Source organism: Colobus angolensis, unplaced genomic scaffold (assembly GCF_000951035.1).
Source record: "Colobus angolensis palliatus isolate OR3802 unplaced genomic scaffold, Cang.pa_1.0 Scaffold3, whole genome shotgun sequence".
Classification (NCBI taxonomy): Eukaryota; Metazoa; Chordata; class Mammalia; order Primates; family Cercopithecidae; genus Colobus; species Colobus angolensis.
In genome coordinates this window covers 1,879,678-1,899,933 of record NW_012116265.1, presented here as the reverse complement: position 1 = coordinate 1,899,933, position 20,256 = coordinate 1,879,678, and the positions used below count along the sequence as shown (strand labels likewise).

Sequence of the window (20,256 nt, the reverse complement as noted above, 5' to 3'; positions counted from 1 at the left end):
GGATATATATATATAATATATAGTCAGAAGCAACAATAATTTCATTATCTTGTATTTAACAAAATATTGGAGGTCCCAGACACTATAACAGGAAAAAGCTATAATATGCTAAGAAATGTTAAGGAAAAAACAAAAAAAATTATAGTTGACCCTTGAACAATGCAGAGGTTAGGGATGCCAACCTCCTGTGCAGATGAAAATTCACATATTACTTTTAATTCTACCCAAATTTAACTACAAGTAGGCTGTTGTTGACTGGAAGTCTTACCAATAACAGAAACAGTTGATTAACACGTACTTTGTATGTTATATGTCTTACATGCTGTATTCTTACAATAAAGTAAGCTATGGGAAAAAATGTTATTAAAAAAATCGTAAGAAAGGGAAAATACATTTATTATTTCTTAAGTGGAATGGATCATCATAAAGATCTTCATTCTAGTCATCTTCTTGAGTAGGCTGAGGAGGCCTTACTGACTCAGGGGTGGCAGAGGCAGAAAAAATTCCATGTATAAGTAGACCTGCACAGTTCAAAGCTATGTTGTTCAAGGATCAATTGTACTGGCAGGTAATATGATTATCTACTTAAAAATATTTATACAGTATGGAAATTTCTCAAAGAACTAAAAATAGATTTACCATTCAACCCAGCAATCCCACTACTGGTTATCTACCCAAAGGAAAATAAGTCATTATATAAAAACAGACACCTGAACACGTATGCTTATTGCAACATAATTCACATTTGCAAAGATATGGAGTCAACCCAAGTGCCATAAACTGATGAGTGGATTAAAAAAATGTGGTATATATATACCATGGAATACTACTCAGCCATACAAAATAATGAAATAATGCCTTTTGCAGCAACTTGGATGGAACTGAAGGCCATTAACCTCAGTGAAGTAACTTAGGAACAGAAAATCCAAACACTGCAAGTAGGAGCTAAGCCATGGGTATGCAAAGGCATACAGAGTGGTATAGTGGATATTGGAGGCTCAGAAGAAGGGAGGGTGGGAGGGGTGAGAGAGGAAAAACTACTTATTGGTACAATGTACACTACTTGGGTGATGGGTACACCAAAGATCCAGACTTCACCATTACACAATTCACCCATGTAACCAAAATTCCCTTGTACCCTTAAAGCTATTGAAACTTAAAAAAAAATTAAAAATTTACCTCTACTGCAAAACCCAAGATAATATGTAGAAAAAGTACTAGAATTATTAAAAGAATTTAGCAAATTTGAAAAATATAAGATTACTCTACAAAAGGCAATCATAAGACTTCTGCTTTTGCTTTAAATGCAGAAAGATGCTCTCGAACAAGAAAACAAAACAAAAAGTAGATAAAGTACAAAGTCATGACTTTTCTCTAGCTTGTCAGCAAACTAAGGTCACAAGATAACCAACTAACCTGAAACCCAGAGCAATAAGCCATTCCAGGGAGAGATTGAACACCAGGACAGTGTCACCTGTAGAAGAACATGGGAAGGAGAAACAGTGCTGACCTCAACACAAGCAAGTAAGAGTTAGCTGAAGTTGTAAAAAAGGGCCAAAGGTCAGGTATGTGCTAGCATGTGAGTCTGGAAGTGCTTGGGCACCTGACAAATGGGAGTCTGTACTCACTTGCAGACTTCACTGGCTTCCCTTGAAGGCTCGTGGCAAGGACTGGGGCAGGACCATAGACCAGAGACACCCACACTGGTGGTACAGGTAGTTTGTGGGGATCAGAGGTTGGGAGGAAACAGACCTGAAGCATCATCTACATCCCTGAACCTTCTCTCATAGGAAGTAAAAGCCTTAAACCACAGAAGGTTGGGCATTAAATACTTTTGCACACAGGCCTCAAAAGAGCTGATCAGTGGCTGAGGGTTAGGGGGTGTCAGGAGGGTGCTGGTACAGAAGTCCTGCCTCCCTCCCTCCCTCATCCTTTTTCCTTATGAAGCAAACACTTTTACCTACTGTCAGAGAAGAAGTAAGGGTCCACTCACCCACAGGGCCCAGGGAAAGACATGTGGCAGAGGAGGGAAGGAGGAAATAATAACTTCTATCCCTGAAGAAGAATCAGGAAACTGTCTTGGTCCTAAAATTCTACAAGAACTAATAATTATCTTACTGCTAGAGGAAGAGCACGAAATTCCCACCCAAGATCTATCTAACAGTGATATAAGGCAGAATTTGGTTGCAAGAGGTAATTTCCATTACCAGGTTTTGGGGTTTTTATTTTCCTTAATGGAACTTGACAAGCTGAGTCTAACATATAAATGCAAGACCAAAAGCCAAGAAAAGGCAGAGGGAGGGGGTTATTCACACGTGTTTCATAATTAGAGTCATTTAGTCAGTGTGTCACGGAGAAGACAAATACAGCAGTGAAACAGGAGAGAGGACAGGAGCAGACCTATGCATATATGGGACCAGGATATATCACAGCGCAGTGCTGCAGTTCAGTGGGGGAAAGGAGGGGCTTGTATGGACAATAGATTACCCACATGAAAAAAAAAAAAGGAAAAACTGGATTCCCACTTCACACTAGACACGTCAATTCTACATAGGTAAAATTGAAAAGCCAGGAGGGGTCGCTCACACCTGTAATCCTAGCACTTTGGACAGCCAAGGTGGGCAGATGACTTGAGCCCAGGAGTTCAAGGCCAGCCTGGGCAACATGCCAAAACCCCATCTCTACCAAAAAAAAAAAAAGAAAACAAAAAACCCAAAAAACTGGCTGGGCATGGTGGCATGTGTGTGCCTGTAGTCCCAGATACTCAGGAGGCTGATGTAGGAGGATCACTTGAGCCAGGGAGGTCAAAGCTGCAGTGAGTCATTATTGCACCACTGCACTCCAGCATGGGTGACAGAGGGAGACCCTGTCGAAAGAAGGAAAGCGAAAGAAAGAAAGAAAGAAAGGAGGGAAGGAAAAGTTTGACATGATTCCAAAACAATATAGGAGAATAGCTACATAAATTGTAGCATATTCATGTGAGTGAATTACAGACCACATACCAATATGGAGTAATTTCAAAAGCATAATGTTATATGAAAAAGGTAAGTCATACATTTCATAAAACTGGTGTTAACGCTCTAAAGCAAAACTTTAAAAGATGTTAACATAAAATCCAAGACAATGCTTGTCTCTGGGGGAGAAGGGTCATGTGGGGGTGGAGGGGAGGCAGGAAAGAAAAAAAAATGCTGCCCAGAAGGACTGCTGAAAGGGTGAAGGGACCCCAACACAGTGATGGAATTCCAAGGGCCGGCAGGGTGGGGGTAGTTGTCACTAGTGGCAAGGGTAGCATTGCCTATAACCAAAGACTCTGGAAGTCTCCAACAGGAGGACTTCTTGTCCCTTTACCTCATCTCTCTTCTTTCACCCAAACTCTGAAGCCTAAGAAAAGACCAGAAGAACAAGGATGAAGGAAGAGAGTGGTGGTTGGGGGAAGATTCCAAGCCAAGAGGAACAGCATGCTCAAAGGCCTCTAGGCCAAAAGGAGCAGGATGTGTTACAGAAAACAAAGGAAAACCAGAGTGACTTCACTGCAGTGAACAAAGCAAAGAGGTCACTCAAGAGAGTGGAGCCAGGTCAGTGGGGCTTTTTGAGTTCCGGTAAGGAACTTGGGTGTTATTCCAGGAGAAATCTAGGATTCTCCAAACAAGAGCTCAAGCCCCAGGAAAAAACTCTCTAAATGCTGTATACTCCCCTTTTGTAGACTTAGTCAACTGTAATTACATACTTGTCTGTTTCTGGGGCTAGAATACAAGCTCACAGACTGAGATGCTTGAATGTCATGCTCACCACTCTGTTGCAGCACCCGCCACAGTGCCTTGCTGGTAGTCAGTGTTAAATGTTGATTGGTGGAGTGAGTGAATGGTTCACTCTGCCTTATGTCCTGACTACCTAGATAACTGCCTTTGGCCTCCTGCGGACCTGAGAACACTGCGTTCCCAAATTCCTCACCTCCCTAGTTGAAGTTCTACTTGCTATCCAGGTCTCTGACCCTGGCTTTGCTCATATTTCCTGCCTTGAAGATACCCATTCCCTAGTTTCTGTGCAAACAGAGCAAAGTTACTGAATCTTATCACAAATTGTGCTGTTCTGGGTTTTAAATACTCTGAGTCTTAAGAGAATGACCATATGCTTTTAAAAATAATTAGAATATAACAAATTAAGATTAACATTGGTATAATATTAATCATATTAATATTAAAAGATTGAAAAGTGATTCTGTAGGTTTTCTATAGAAAAACACCTACATAAACACAAACTAGCTGATTTGGAACATCACACATACAAGATCCACCTAGAGCAAAAAACAATTCTAGAGATTACTGACACTTTTGTTAGAGACAAAATTTATACAATCCTCATAAGAAAAAATATTGCTGATGTTTGTTATGGTAGGTCTAATTCCCATGTTCACCTCTGCTTCTGAGTGAGCTGCCTCATGGTGCAAGGTATTGTTAGCTGTGGGACAAGATATGTATTGACAGCCCCAAACACATGTAATATACAGATTCCAACCTGGTGTAAGAATAGAGCCCACCACTTTGAGACAAGGTGAATATCTTAGTCTATCTGGGCTGCTATAACAAAATACCATAAACCAGGTAGCCTATAAACAGCAGAAATTTATTTCTGACAGCCCTAGAGGCTGGAAAGTCTGAGATCAAGGTGCCAGCAGATTTGGTATCTGGTGAGGGTTCACTTTCTGGTTTATAGATGGTGTCTTCTATGTGTGTCCTTCCATGATGGAAGGGCCTAGCTGGCTCTGTCCTTCAGTCCTTCCAGTGGTAGAAGGGCCTAGCTAGCTCTCTGGGGTCTCTTTCATAAGGGCACTAATTACATTCGTGAGGGCAGAATCCTCATGACCTAGATACCTACCAAGGGCCCTACCTCCTAATACTACCACCTTGAGGGTTAGGATTTCCACATGAATTTTTGGGGAAAACATATTTAGACCATAGCAGTGAGTTTCTGGTAATCTGAAATTGTTGAAATTGTTTCTTTTTTAGTTGGTAGATTTGGGGGTTATATAATTCATATTCTTTTTTCGAGACAGAGTCTCACTCTCTCACTTAGGCTGGAGTGCAGTGGCACATCCTTGGCTTGCTGCAACCTCTGCCTCCTGGGTTCAAGCAACTATTGTGCCTCAGTCTTCCCAGTAGCTGGCATTACATATGTGAGCCACCACACCTGGCTAATTTTTTTATTTTTAGTAGAGATGGGGTTCACCATGTTGGTCAGGCTGGTCTCCAACTCCTGGCATCAACTGATCTGCTGGCCTTGGCCTCCCAAAGTGCTGGGATTATAGGTGTGAGCCATGGCACCTAGCCAGAATTCATATTCTGAATAAGAGTTATTAGGCCTTGAAGGGTTACTGACTTTTACTGATACCTTAGAAGTAGGCATTTCTGAGAATTCTGTATATTGTTCCATGCAATATTTCATAAAAGATAGTCTCCACTACATTAAATGTGTTAGTTTCTAGGATATACAAGAATTGTCATGTGAGTAAACTCAGTGGATAGGAAGTATCCAGTGTAGTCCTGAATATTTCTGATACTCAAGAAACACATTTCTATAGCTTGGCCTGATGGCACTGATATAATGGTCCTAGGTTTCTAAAATTGGGGCATCATGCAAGGCATCTTGGAATCTATAAATGTATTTGGCCCTGTGGGGTGTCAAAAAAAGACTTACTCTATTTGACCAAGAAAATTATTCAAAAAAGTAGGTCCAAAATTTAGATTCTGTTGGCTATGTGAAGTGGCTCACACTTGTAACCTCAGCAGTTTGGGAAGCTGAGGTGGGTGAATCCCTTGAGCTCAGGAGTTTGAGACCAGCCCGGGCAACATGGTGAAACCCCATCTCTACAAAAAGTACAAAACTTAGCCAGGTGTGGTGGTGTGTGCCTGCAGTCCCAGCTATTCTGGAGGCTGGGGCCAGGGCATTGCTTGAGCCTGGGAGGTTGAGGCTGCAGTGAGCTGTCATCGCACTACTGTACTCCAGCCTGGATGACACAGCAAGACCCTATTTCAAAAAATTTAAAAAGTAGATTCTAGAAACCAATATGCCATCTAAATAAATGCAAATCACTACCCAGAGTGTATCACTTTTCCATAGTGTATATTGTTGAACTTCTTGCTGTAGATCGTTTCCTGTGGTTCGTTCTCAGGTACATATGCAAAAAAGATAATTTCATCTAAAGAGGTGTGCTGTGGGGCAAGCGCAGTCTCAAAGCCCATATCTGGAGGCTGGAAACAGAGAAAAGAAAATATTATATTTAAACTACTTTATACTTCAATTACGACAAAATTCAAGTCACAGATTTATTTCCAGTTCACATTAAAACAATACTGGTATACTTATCAATTGGAGAAATACGTCAACATGTTTTGTTGGAACATCTACACGTGTGCAAGGGAAGATGTATTTTCCTGTTAAGGAGGAATGGAAGTTCTGATGACTAAGATTTGGTGTAAGATTCCTATGCCCTTCGTGGATGGTTGGAGTGAAAGGGTACATGGAAACTTGACTCACATTGCGGGTGTGTGAGGAGCCTGGAGATGCAGATTTTAGAACTGGATTCTTATTTGAAGTTTTATTTAGGAAAGGGCCCATGAAATCCCTGTCCTCACTTGCTGCTCCTGATCTCATGCTAGGGACTCTGCACAGCTGCATCTGAGTCTCCCAACTAGCAGCATAAGCCGTTCTCCTTTCTTGACTCATAGATCTCCCCTTGCAGTCTACCTAGGCACATCTGGCCTAGATGTCTGATGTGCCTTTCTTTTCAACACACCTTTCTCTAATCCTGACCCTGTCCTGCTTGGAGAACTTTTAGGGGAGAGAAGAGAGGTAAGGACCATCCCCAAAGGGGCTGTTGGGGTTGACTTTGCTGCTATGAGACAAAGTGTGGGTAGTAGATTATGGAGACTGGTTGGGGACGCATCCGTCCCAGAGTTCCTCCAAGACTCATCTTCTGTCATGCCTTTTTCCCTAGTTACTGAATTTTGGGAATGTACTGAGGAGAAAGGGGAAATAGATGCCAGGAAAATAAATGTGGGACTGAGCCAAATGGCTTGAGGACTCTTGAAAAATCACTGAAATGGCTAAACATCTTTAGAATTCTGTATGACACCGTAGGCTGGGAGTGGGAAGCGTATCTTAGGGAAGTGTATGTAAATCCAACGAAAGGCAGCAGGGTGGCTAAGAGCACAGACCCAGAGCCACTTGCCTAGGATAGATGTCTAATTCCAATAACTAACTAGCCTGTCTGTCCCTCACTTTCTTCACAAGTGAAATACAAATAAATAGTTGTTATAAAGATTAAGAGCTCCAACACTGTAATAAGAGGCAATGATTATTTTTATCCAGAGAGAATGCATGCATAGTTTGTGGAGAGGGAAGTGATATTGTTGAGTATGGCTTCATCAAACTTGTCCTAAGTATACAAATACCTGTAGGTTTGTTTTTTTTTTTCTTTTAATAATTTAAACTTTCACATAAGGGAACTAAGACACTTTCTACAAATTGTGAAGTTGGTGAAAAATGGAGGTAAATGCCTTTTTTTGGTTAGTTCTACGCTCCTGCTCACATCATTTGCTTTGTATAAATGCAGAATCCACACCCCAGACTTGGGCAAAGACACAGGGCGTCACATGTGGCATCTTCACTCTCCCATGGAAGTTCCCGCCCTCATTCTCTATGCAGGGCGGGGAGAGGGGAAGCTAAACACCATCCTCTCAACTGCAGCTTTGGCCTGGCAATTGGAATGATCTGTTAAAACCAGATTCATCTTTTGTTCCATTTCCTTGAAGTCAAAGGGCAGGTTTTACTAACCCCAGTCAAAAATATTTGATAATTTGCTGATGGTTTGAGAGTGTCTAGTTTTGTAACTGGTGCCCAAGGATGAGCTACCTTCACAAGTAGCATATTACACATTAAACTATTATAAAAACCTGTATCAAGTGTCATCTGTAAAGAAGATAACTCCTTTTTATGTTGTCACTAGAAAAAGAAGAAACCAGGGGGCAGGGTTAATAGGAAAGAAGAAAAGTAGACCACAGCTCAAGTTTCCTTTTTTTTTTTTTTTGAGGCAGGGTCTTGCTCTTTTGCCCAGGCTGGAGTTCAGTGGCACGATCACAACTTACTTCAGCGGCACAATCGCAGTTCACTTCAGCCTCAACTTTCCAGGTTCAAGTGATCCTCCCGCCTCAGCCTCCCAAGAAGCTGGAACTACAGAAGAATGCCACCACACCAGGCTAATTTTTGAATTCTTTTGTAGAGCTGGGGTTTCACCTTGTTGCCCAGGCTAGTCTCCAACTCCTGGGCTGAAGCAATCTACCCACCTCAGCCTCTCACAATGCTAGGATTATAGGCATGAGCCATGGTGCCTGGCCTCACAACCCGTGATTTTCCAGGGCCAACCTTAGGAGGTAGAGAATCATCCCTACCTTGGCCTGGGTTGGGAGTAATGGTTCTGGCTTAGAATGTCTAGTGGTGTTCTGTTGTGAAGATATTTGCATGAAGATATTCTAGGTGGAATTGAAGCTATATAACCCCATATGGGACTTGGAAGAAGATTTGGAGATGTTTGTGGCACATGGAGGTTCTTCCTTTAGTTAAATAGAGCAAACTGCATTAATGAGTTTGTCCCAAGGAAAATACTTTCCCATTTTCCCATTATTCTGTGTATCGAATGTGGCATCTATTCTTAAAATAAGGCAAACTGTTTCAATGCATTATATACTGACCTGTCCAAAAAGATTTCTAGAATTTCCAAAGGCTGTGGGTGGTCCACTAGCTTCAAAGCGACCCGGAGTCAGCTTATGTAGGAATCCCAAGTGATCATAGTATAATGTGAAAATTCTCTCAGTAACACTTCCAACTGCACCGTGTCTTCCCATTCCTATTAGGAAATAAAGAGAAGTGTCTCGATACTGATATAATAGAAGTCGAAAAACATTAATATCATACCTTGTAAAGACACCTTCATTTAAACTAAGAGGTGGAAGTAGGGCCCTGAGACTCCTGAATTAGGAAAATGTGTGTTAGTTTTTGTTAAGTCCCTGGGAAGTCGTTTCCAGACTCTGCGTCACTACAGAATCTGTTCACTGAAGTAGGGGAAGAAACAAACAGAGGGGATGTTTAATTAAGAGATCTAGAGGAAAAGAAGTTAGGTCTCTCTAGCAGTGGTTTCTCTTCCTATTACCAGCAAATCAGATTCCTGAAGAGGTAAAAGGCAGTGAGAAAATGCCTTAGGAAGGCAAGGGGAATCATCAGTAGACATTGGTCATTAAGTTATACTAGGATTAATATGCTGAACCAAACTGGGCATGCTGTGGTTCTCTCATCCTTAGGGCGCCACATTGAGAGGCACTGTCAGTAATCAGATGATGCCGCAGCATTCACTTAGCCAAGCAGACACTGGTCCTGAGACAGGGTCCCCTCCCTTGGAAGGAGCTAGAGTGAAAGATCATGGCTCAGGATGAAAAAGGCTGATTTCTGCACACTGCGTCTCACCCAAACCCACCCAGTTAGCTCAGGCTCTCCTAGTTCATTCTACACATTGGAGTGTCCGGGACTCAGTTTTTAGATTTCTTCTCTCACTATCTTTGGAGATCTCATACAGTTTCAGGATTTTAAATCCATCTTTAGATAGATAATTCCCAAATTTAAGTCTACCATCTAGTGCTCTTCCCCGAAGTCTAGGCTTATGTAGCTAACTGCCTTCCAACAGCTTCGTTTGATGTTGGTTGGGCCTCTCAAAGTGAACTCATTCCAGACTGAGCTCCTGATCCTCACGCAAACCTCCTCCAGCCCCAGCCTTCCTCACCTTCATTAATGGCAGCTGCATTATTGCTGCTGCTCAGCCCAAAAACCTCAGTGTCATTCTTAATTCCTCTGTCTCTCATACCCTGTATCGAATCCATCAGAAATCCTATTTACTCAAGCCTCATAATATATATAGACTCCAACCACTTCTCACCTCTGTCACCACTATCACCCTGTACAAGCCACTGTCATCTCTCTTGTGCCTCCTAATTGGTCTCTGTGATTCTGCCCATAGCTCCCTTCAGTCTATTCTCAAAAAAGCATCCAAAGTAACACTTTCAAAATGTTAAGTCACTTCATCCACTCCCCTTATCAAAACTCTCCATGGCTTCAACCTCTCTCTCAGTAAGAGTCAAAGTCCTTGCAATGCCCTCCAAGGGCCACTGTGGTCTGAATTCCAGTACCTCTCTGACCTTATCTTCTATGACTTTCTGCAATGCTTACTGTGCTCCAGCTACACGAGCCTGAGGTTGTCTATCTCCACAATTAGATAATCTGTTACAGGAATAGCTGGGCTCCTTCCTCTCCAACCTTACACTTCTAATATATTGTTCTTGCTTCTCTAGACTAATTCAGCCCTCCAATACAATGATGAATAGAGGTAGTGGTAGATGACATAGCAAAAGCTTTTGGTGTGTTACTAGAAAATCTGATTGGATATTTGCTATGGCTTCTTTCCCCCCTAGATACTCTTAATCAAGAAGTTACATTCTATTCATGCTTTAATAAGTGTTTGTTTAAAAAATCATGAATGGCTGGGAGCAGTGGCTCACGCCTGCAATCCCAACACTTTGGGAGGCTGAGGTGGGCAGATCACCTAAGGTCAGGAGGTCAACACCAGCCCAGCCAACACGGTGAAACCTCGTCTCTACTAAAAATACAAAAATTAGCTGGGTGTGGTGGTGGGCACCTGTAATCCCAGACAATGCAAATCAGGGCTGCAAATCTTACAGAGGCCTTCCAATGGCCATAACCTCTCAGACGGGGTTTTCTCTCTTTTTCTTTTCCTACCCAATTAACAAGACGACTTTGTTGTATTCCTTGGGGATATGTGTGAGTGTGTATGGATTTACCTCTGATTCATCTTTGTCCTAAGGGTAGAGCCCTTAGGGGTTCTGGTGTATGGTGGGGCACACCATCTATCATTCTCACTACCTGGGTAGACTCAGGGCCATAACTCTTCATTATTCCACCAAATTCAAAGTCTAAGTTTGCAGGAATTTGTAAATCTCTTCAGGTCAAAAGGACTTTGGTACTGTGTCCCCTGTTTACCTCTCCAAGTGTTTTCATGCTGCTAATAAAGACATACCTGAGACTGGGTAATTTATAAAGGAAAGAGATTTAATTGACTCACAGTTTCACATGGGTGGGGGAGACCTCACAATCATGGCTGAAGGCAAATGAGGAGCAAAGTCACATCTTACATGGTGGCAGGCAAGAGAGCTTATGCAGGGGAACTCCCTTCATAAAACCATCAGATCTTGTGAGACTTATTCACTGTCACCAGAACAGCACGGGAAAGGCCTGCCCCCATGATTAAATTACCTCCCACCAGGTCTCTCCACAACATGTGGGGATTATGGGAGCTACAATTCAAGGTGAGCTTTGGTTGGGGACACAGCCAAACCATATCACCAAGGTTTTGTTTTCCCTTAGAGTTTGGCCTGGTTGTTTCTATTAGCTTTTCAGGTTATCAACTTAGAAAATAATTTTTCTAAGTATTTTGTTAACAGCAGCAAAGTGATGCCACAACTGGAAATGGATACTGTGTTCTGTGGATGATGTTCATTGTATCATTACTTATCCAGTTGCCCTATGTGTAACTCTTGACTATACCCACTTCCTCCTATTTCACAGCCAATCCTTCACAAACTCCCACTGGTTTCATTCATAATTTGCCATGTTTTCTTCATACTTATGGCCACTTTTCTAATCCAGACCCTCATCATCACACTGAAACTTTTAAAATAGCCTCTTTTCAACATATCACTTGGCCTAAAATCTTACCTCTTCAGGAATCTGATTTGCTGGTAATAGGAAGAGAAACCACTACTAGACAGACCTAACTTATTTTCCTCTAATCTCTTAATTAAACATCCCCTCTGTTTGTTTCTTCCCCTACTTCAGTGAATAGATTCTGTAGTGACACAGAGTCTGGAAACGACTTCCCTTGGATTTAACAAAATCTTACATTTTCCAGTATATTCCCCTATATGATCTAAAATACAACTATGATTATATTAATAATCTTTTAATGGCATGATGAAATTCTTTAGCTTGACTCAAATGGAAAACTGGGTTCAGTTTACCTCCCTGCTCTCATCATCAATGAGTCATCCCTAGGAAATTTAGCTGTAGTATACTACACGTGCCCTATATTTCAACACTTAATTCCTCTACATGGAATGTTCCCTTATAGTCTTATCTTGATCTTCATATATTAAAGATTTAATACTGTCAATTTCAAATGTATTCTACTTTGGTACTTCAGTTGATTTCTTCTTATGTTCCTTATAGTTCATTTTTGTATATTTACATATCTTGTATTATTTTAGAGCATTGATTCAATATGACATAATTTTACTATTTATATTTTATCACAGAAAGAACTTTGTTTATTGAATACTTTCAGCCTAAAACTCTTGCTCTGTGTGAATATGAACATTACTGCCTCTGCTTTCTCTCCCAGTGTGTTTGGCACAGTTGTTCAAATCTTTATTCATATTTTTTTCTCTCCACTTTAGCTTTAAGTTTTTCACTCCTGGCAATATATTTTAAGATTTTAAAATCCAAAATAAGACTCTGTCTTTAATTGAGAAATGTAGATTACCTCCGATATCTGCTCATTCCGTCATCTGCTTCAGGGGTGCTCACCTAGACTACAATACATGCTATACCACACAACACAACAAATGCTTCACCTGGCACTTCCTATTTACCTATCTTGCCTTTTTTTTTTCCTGTGTAGCATTTATCTTACATACAGCCTATTTTGGTTTATTTGTTAATTATCAGTCTTTTCTGACAAGTGTGTAAGTTCCACAGGAAAAGAGACTGCTGTACCCTTAGTGATTGGAACAATACCTGGCATATACGAGGTACTCAATCAATGCTGTTGAATAAATGAATCCACAACATTTATGGTGATAACTGTAGACCAGCTCTACTTTTTGTTATTCTATTTTATACTTTGTACATTTTCCAGTATGTCTTCTTTTCTCTTTTTCATGTCTATTTTTATGGGTTATTCTGTTTCCCTTGCTTTAATACATATACACAAACTTAAAAGTATATATATGTGTGTGTGTGTGTGTGTGTGTGTGTGTTTGTAGACATTGTTGCCCCGGCTGCTCTTGACCTCCTGCGCTCAAGCGATGCTCCTGCCTTGGCCTCCCAAAGTTCTGGAATTACAAGTATGAATCACACATCTAGTCTTCTTTTGTTTTTTAAGACTTGTATTGTACACTTTTTTTTTTTTTTTTTTTTGAGACAGAGTCTTGCTTGTCACCCAGGCTGGAGTGCAGTGGCACGAACTTGGCTCACTATAACCTCCGCCTCCCGGGTTCAAGTGGTTCTCCTGCTTCAGCCTCCCAAGTAGCTGGGATTACAGACACCTGCCAGCATGCACATTTTTAAAAATTCCATGAATGATCACAATAAAGGATTCCAAAAAATTCCTAACTCCATGTAAAGTTATACTCAGATAAACAGATAGCATTTTGGATTGCCTTTTAGGGATGGCAAAACTTTGGCTTTTTGGTTTTAACTTTTTGTTATTCTTCTTGTCTTTTAAATTCTTGATTATTTTATTATGCAGCTCTGAAAGTCTCCAATTGTGTTTTTATTTTTTATGTCAATAATATTCATAATTATTTCCTCTGAATCACATATAGTCAGGTTTTTTCTTATGCTCCCGTGAGCTTTTCAGTAGCAAAACTTTGCTGATGTAATTGCTAAGGTTCAATATGCCATATTTTGTGGATAAATATGGCAAGAAATGCTTGTTTCACATGTTAACAGCTTGGGAATTGAGACACATCTTATAATTGATGTGTCTTACAATCATTGTCAGCCAGAGGGCACTCAAACCATAGTGGTCAATTGCCTACCCATGCATGTACTTTGTTTCAGTTATTTATACTGTCATCACTTTAATTGAGCTTCCTAGATCATTGGTGCAATACATGTTGAGTTTTATTGCTGCTTAAAATGCTTTCAAACAAAGTTATTGTGGGTGCAGAGAATAAAACAAAGCAATAGGACCTATGTTTATCAGTAAAGCCAGTGTCACGTAAGGAATCACCATAATTTGTTGTAGAAGAATTCTACATTCTCTTTTAGAAAATGAATATGAATATGAATAATGAGTTGAGTTGGTTCCAAATTCTTACATGAAACTAATTTTTTTGGAGGTTCTATATTAGAATATGCAACAGGCACGGTTGCAGCAGAAGAATCCAAGGCTGGCTTGATTTTTGTTTCTTTAAAATTGATTTACATTTTCCATTTCCAATAATTCAGAAGAGTGTTTCTGCTTTTAGTATTGGTTTGTTTTGCTTTTAGTTCAAAAAATTAATGTCATTATTGATTTTGGTTTCCTTTGTTCTTTCTATTTTTTGTATTTATCCATCCATCCATCCATCCACCCACCCATTTCTATCAGAGGGCTATACTATGCCAGGAACTGTAGATAAAAGAGAGAAACATACAGCCACAATTTTTGTTCATCACTAGAAATTCCTACAATTTTGCAGTTTCTGAATCCTTAGCATCTATATTTATTATTTTAGATTTTCTCCACTTATTTGTTCATTTTACATCTGGGTATGTTTCTATAGTTCATATTTATAGTTTAAAATATTTTATAATTTTTATTGACAATTTAGTTTTCTTAGGTGTTATTTTTACTGTTTCCAACATTATCTTCCTAGGTCTATTTTGGTTTTTATTTCACAAAATGCACTGTTTATTCTTTATTTGGCCATTCCTCCAGATCCACTCTCAGACTTTCTCCTTCCTGTTTGGTGCAATGGAAGACTGATTTCTATGAATTGCAATCTTTGTGCTGTTTCCAGTTGACTCCTGATTGGGCCTGGCAAATGAAATGCAGCAGCAGGAGTTAAGAAAGGGGAAGGAAACAGAAGTTAAGGTAGTTTTCACCCTCTTTCTTCTTGCTTTGGTGGTGTGGTTCTGTGGTGGCTGTGAGCTTCCTAGACTACACCTCTTAAAGCGTAGTCCCTACTCCATTCCAGCTTTGACTGGGCTTTAGTAATGCCATCTATCTATCTTATCCCTCTAAGCAAAGAGACTGTAACATCTTTCTTCCATTGTTAGTCTCTGGATATTTTAATATCACTGTTGCTCCCTTTAACCATGTCTGCCCTCTGCAAATAGTCCCCTTATAAAGCCTCTTCAGGTAAAACACCTGAGTGGAATTATGTTTCCTGCATAGTCCAAAACTGATATAGTGTTTTTACTTACAATGTCCCTAGGGCATAGAATATAGAGGTGGAATTCTGGGACTGAGCTGCTTACATACTTAATGAGTGAACAGATGACCACTTATGCCTGGCAAACCATAGCAAGCAAGGGCTTCACGATTACTCAAATTATCTCTGTGGCGCATGTGGGATGCAGTGTCTGTGGAGGGCAAGACTTGAGGTGGTCCAGTGGAGTAGCTACAGTTGATTACAATGACAACCATGGTTTTTACAAAGATTGTGGGGTGGCATGACTTTTATGGATATATTAGAGGGCTTACAAAAGCAAAAAGAAAAGCTTAAGATGAATATTCAATTCAAGGCCAGAGTAGAGGCTCTGGTAGTCATACGGGAAAAAAATGAACCTCACTTCATAACATATACAAAATTAGAGATTTTGTATTTGATCTGTATATGAAATCTAAAACAATCAATTTCCAGATGAAAACAGGAGAATATCTTCATAGCTTTGGGATAGGCAAAGAATTCTTAAATAGAATACAAGAAGTAAAAAGTGCTAACCATAAAAGGAAAGACTGATCAATTGAGCTTTCAAAAATTAATAATTTTTGTTCAAAAGATACCATGAAGAAAGTAAATAAGACAAGCCACTAATTACAAGAAGATATCTCCAAGTCATATTTCTAACAAAAAATCATACCCATAATACATTAAAATCTCATGGAAATCAGCAAGAAAAGTAACTCAAATCAAAACTTCATTCAAAAAAGACTTGAAAAGAATTTGTAAAAAAGGATATAAAAATGAACACATGAAAATATGCTTAACATCATTACTCATGCAAACTAAATCTTCAATGAAATACCATTAGACTGGGCGCAGTGGCTCATGCCTGTAATCCCAACATTTTGGGAGGCCTACATGGGCAGATCACTTGAGGTCAGGAGTTTGAGACCAGCCTGGGTACCTGTAATCCCAGCTACTTGGGAGGCTGAGGCAGGAGAATCACTTGAACTCAGGAGGTGGAGGTTGCAGTGAGCTGAGATCATGCCACTGCACCCCAGTCTGGGCAATAGAGCAAGACTCTGTCTCAAAAAAAAAAAAAAGAAAGAAAAATATGGCAAGAGGCAAGAGGCAAGAGGGAGCTTTCTGGAATACTGGAAATGTTCCACATTGTGCTCCTAACAATATTCACCATTACTTTCATTTATTTCACAATCGTATGATGCGTGATCACCAGAATCTTAGGTTGACACAGCTGCTGTCTCAACACACAATTCAGACATATGAACCACAAGGATTATTCCTGATACTAACATAAGTTAAACAAAAGCTTTATTGACAGAATAGAGAATAAATAAACTGAGTGGTGAAGATCTGGAGAAATAGAATCAGGATTTTGTAGTCTCTCTTTATCCTCAAACAAGGAAGGACCAATAGAGGAGCTTCTATAACTGTAAAACTGCTTTTGCTGGTGAACATCAAGGACAAAATATTGAGGCCTACAAAACCATGCGTTTTGAAGTTATGTCAGAAACCTTCAGAAATTTGTCATTTAAAATCATATCAAAGGGCCGGGCGCGGTGGCTCAAGCCTGTAATCGCAGCATTTTGGGAGGCCGAGACGGGCGGATCACGAGGTCAGGAGATCGAGACCATCCTGGCTAACACGGTGAAACCCCGTCTCTACTAAAAACTACAAAAAACTAGCCGGGCGAGGTGGCGGCGCCTGTAGTCCCAGCTACTCCGGAGGCTGAGGCAGGAGAATGGCGTGAACCCGGGAGGCGGAGCTTGCAGTGAGCTGAGATCCGGCCACAGCACTCCAGCCTGGGTGACAGAGCGAGACTCCGTCTCAAAAAAAAAAAAAAAAAAAAAAAAAAAAATCATATCAGAGACTGAGAAACTGGTTTTGAACGGGACAATAAAAATGCTGTGTGTTAAAAACAAACAAACACAGCCTCTGTCTTGTCTTGGTGACAGCGTTTTTCTAATTCCTGTTAGACCTAATAAGATATTTCCAAGTCTACCTCAATCTCAAAACTTACCCAATAATATATAACAGTTCATTGTTGAGGCAACATTGAGAGAAGGAAGGTAAATCAACAAAATCCTGAAGACTCTCGGTAATACCCTCCTAACAAGTAAGAAGGTATATTGGTCCCTTTTCATGCTGCTGATGAAGACATGCCTGAGACTGGGCAATTTACAAAAGAAAGACATTTAATTAGACTTACAATTCTGCATGGCTGGGGAAGGTCTCACAATCATGACAGAGGGTGAAAGGAACTTCTTACATGGTTGCAGCAAGAGAGAAATGAGGAAGAAGCAAAAGCGGAAACCCCTTATAAACCCATCAGATTTCGTGAGACTTACTCACTATCATGAGAATAGTGCAGGAAAAACCAGCCCCCATGATTCGATTACCTCCCCCTGGGTCCCTCCCACAACATGTGGGAATTCTGGGAGATACAATTCAAGTTGAGATTTGGGTGAGGACACAGCCAAACCATATAAGAAGGTGACAGTGGATGAGAAGATATCAAAAGGAAAAGTAAACGGAAAAATCAAACCCTCATGAGTGAAACCAGGTTTACCACTTTCCAAGGCACTTCACTGAGTTGAGAAAATGGGTCCAAGTCCTATCTAAATGAGGTGAAGCAGATGGGTCTCAAGAATAATTCACTTACATTATGTTAGAGCAAATAAAAGATCTGACCAGTGCTGCATCTTTAATGATGAACTTGATGGAAATAGGAAGAGTGGGAGGAATAGAAGAAGGAAGGAAAAGGGATAAAGAAGGAGGTGGGTGAGTAGAGGAGGGGAGTAGGGAAGATTAGAAAGGGAGGGATTATAGAGAGGAGGCAGAGCAAGATGGCTGAATAGAGCCTCCAATGATTATCCATCCCTGCAGAACATCAAATTGGACAATGATGAACACAAGAAAGCACCTTTATAAGAACCAGAAATCAGCTTGGGTACCAGCTTGGCCACAGTGGACAATGCATGAAGTGGGCTCCTGGGGTCTCTGATTTCAGTACTTGGCTCTTGGATGGCATTTCTAAACCTGCCTTGGGCCAGAGTGTGGCCACTGCCCTGAAAGGAGAAACCCAGGACAGGCAGCATTCACCAGAAGCTGACTGAAGAGTCCTTGGACCTTGAGTGAATAGCGGCGGTAGCCAGGAGGTAATTGTCATGGGCTTGGGGTGGTGGTGGCCATGGAGAGAGACTGCTCTGCTTCAGGATAAAGGAGGGAAGAGTGAGAAAGACTTTGTCTTGCAGCTTGGATGCCAGCTTAGCCACAGTAGAATAGAATACCACATAGACTCTAAGGGTCTCAACTTCCTTGGCTCCCAGATGGCATCTCTGGACTTAGCTGGGGCTGGGGGCAACTCACTGCCCTGAAGCGAAGATCATAACCCTGGCTGGACTCATCACCTGATGACTATAGAGCTCTTGGGCCTAGAGTAAACATAGGTAGTAGCCAGGCAGTGGGCACTGTGGGCCTTGGGCAAGACCCAGTGCTGTGCTGGCTTTGGGTTTGACCCAGTGCAGTCCTAGTTGTGGTGGCTACAGGGGTGCTTGCATCACCCCTGCCCTAGCTCCAGGCAGCTTAGCACAGAGAAATAGACACTATTTGTTTGGTGGAAAGTAAGGTAAGATAACAAAAGTCTCTTCTTGGTAATACAGGGAGTTCTCCTGGATCTTACACAAGACCACCAAGGCAGTACTTCTACAAGTTGGCAATAGCCAAAGCATTACTGGGCTTGAAGTACCTCCTAATGCAGATTCAGCTACAGTGAGCAAAGACTTAGATCACAACACTCAAGTCCCTTTGAATACTTGGAAAGCTTTCTCAAGAAGGACAGGTATGAACAAGCCCAGACTGTGAAGATTACAATAAATACCAAACTCTTTAATCCCCAGACACCAATCAATGTCCAGAAGCATCAAGATCATCCAGGAGAACATGACCTCACCAAAGGAACAAAATAAGGCACCACAGACCAATCTTGGAGAGACAGAGATATGTGACCTTTCAGCCAGAGAATTCGAAATAGCTGTTTTGAGAAAACTCAAGGAAATTCAAGATAATACAGAGAAGGAATCCAGCCTGTCAGATAAGTATAACAAAGAGATTGAAACAATTAAAAAGAATCAAGCAGAATTCTGAAGCTGAAAAACGTAATTGACATACTGAAGAATTATCAGAGTCTCTTAACAGCAGGATTGATAAAGCAGAATAAAGAATTAATGAGCTTGAAGACAGCACAGTTAAATGCACAATTAGAGGAGATGAAAAAAAAAAAAGAATAAAAAGGAATGAAGCATGCTTGTAAAATCTAGAAAATAGCCTCAAAAGGGCAAATCTAAGAGTTATTGGCCTGAAAGAGGAGATAGAGAAAGAGATAGGGATTGAACATTTATTCAAAGGAGTAATAACAGAGAACTTCCCAAACTTAGAGAAAGATACCAATATTCAAGTACAAGAAGGTAACAGAACACCAAACAGATTTAAGCCAAAGAAGATTACCTCAAGGCATTTAATAATGAAACTCCCAAAGGTCAAGGATAAAGAAAGGATCCTAAAAGCAGCAACAGAAAAGAAACAATAACAGACAAAGGAGCCCCAACACATCTGGCAGCAGACTTTTCAGTGGAAACCTTACAGGCCAGGAGAGAGTGGCATGACATACGTTTTTTATTTTATTTTATTTTATTTTATTTATTTATTTTTTTTGAGATGGAGTCTCGCTCTGTCGCCTGGACTGGAGTGCAGTGGCCGGATCTCAGCTCACTGCAAGCTCCACCTCCCGGGTTCACGCCATTCTCAGGCCTCAGCCTCCCGAGTAGCTGGGACTACAGGCGCCCGCCATCTCGCCCGGCTAGTTTTCTGTATTTTTTAGTAGAGACGGGGTTTCACCGTGTTAGCCAGGATGGTCTCGATCTCCTGACCTCGTGATCCACCCGTCTCGGCCTCCCAAAGTGCT

At 40.8% G+C, this 20,256-nt stretch overlaps 1 protein-coding gene across 1 annotated transcript in view; it reads right to left on the bottom strand.

Annotated features, from left to right (window-relative positions):
• Window positions 1-20,256, bottom strand: part of CATSPERB (catsper channel auxiliary subunit beta) — a 160,321-nt gene that overhangs the window by 52,697 nt on the left and 87,368 nt on the right. The window contains exons 16-17 of the mRNA XM_011949408.1: window positions 8,748-8,902; window positions 6,094-6,248 (exon numbers count right to left, since the gene is read on the bottom strand). Of these exons, the coding sequence (XP_011804798.1) occupies window positions 6,094-6,248; window positions 8,748-8,902 (310 nt within the window). The remainder of the gene's footprint in view (window positions 1-6,093; window positions 6,249-8,747; window positions 8,903-20,256) is intronic.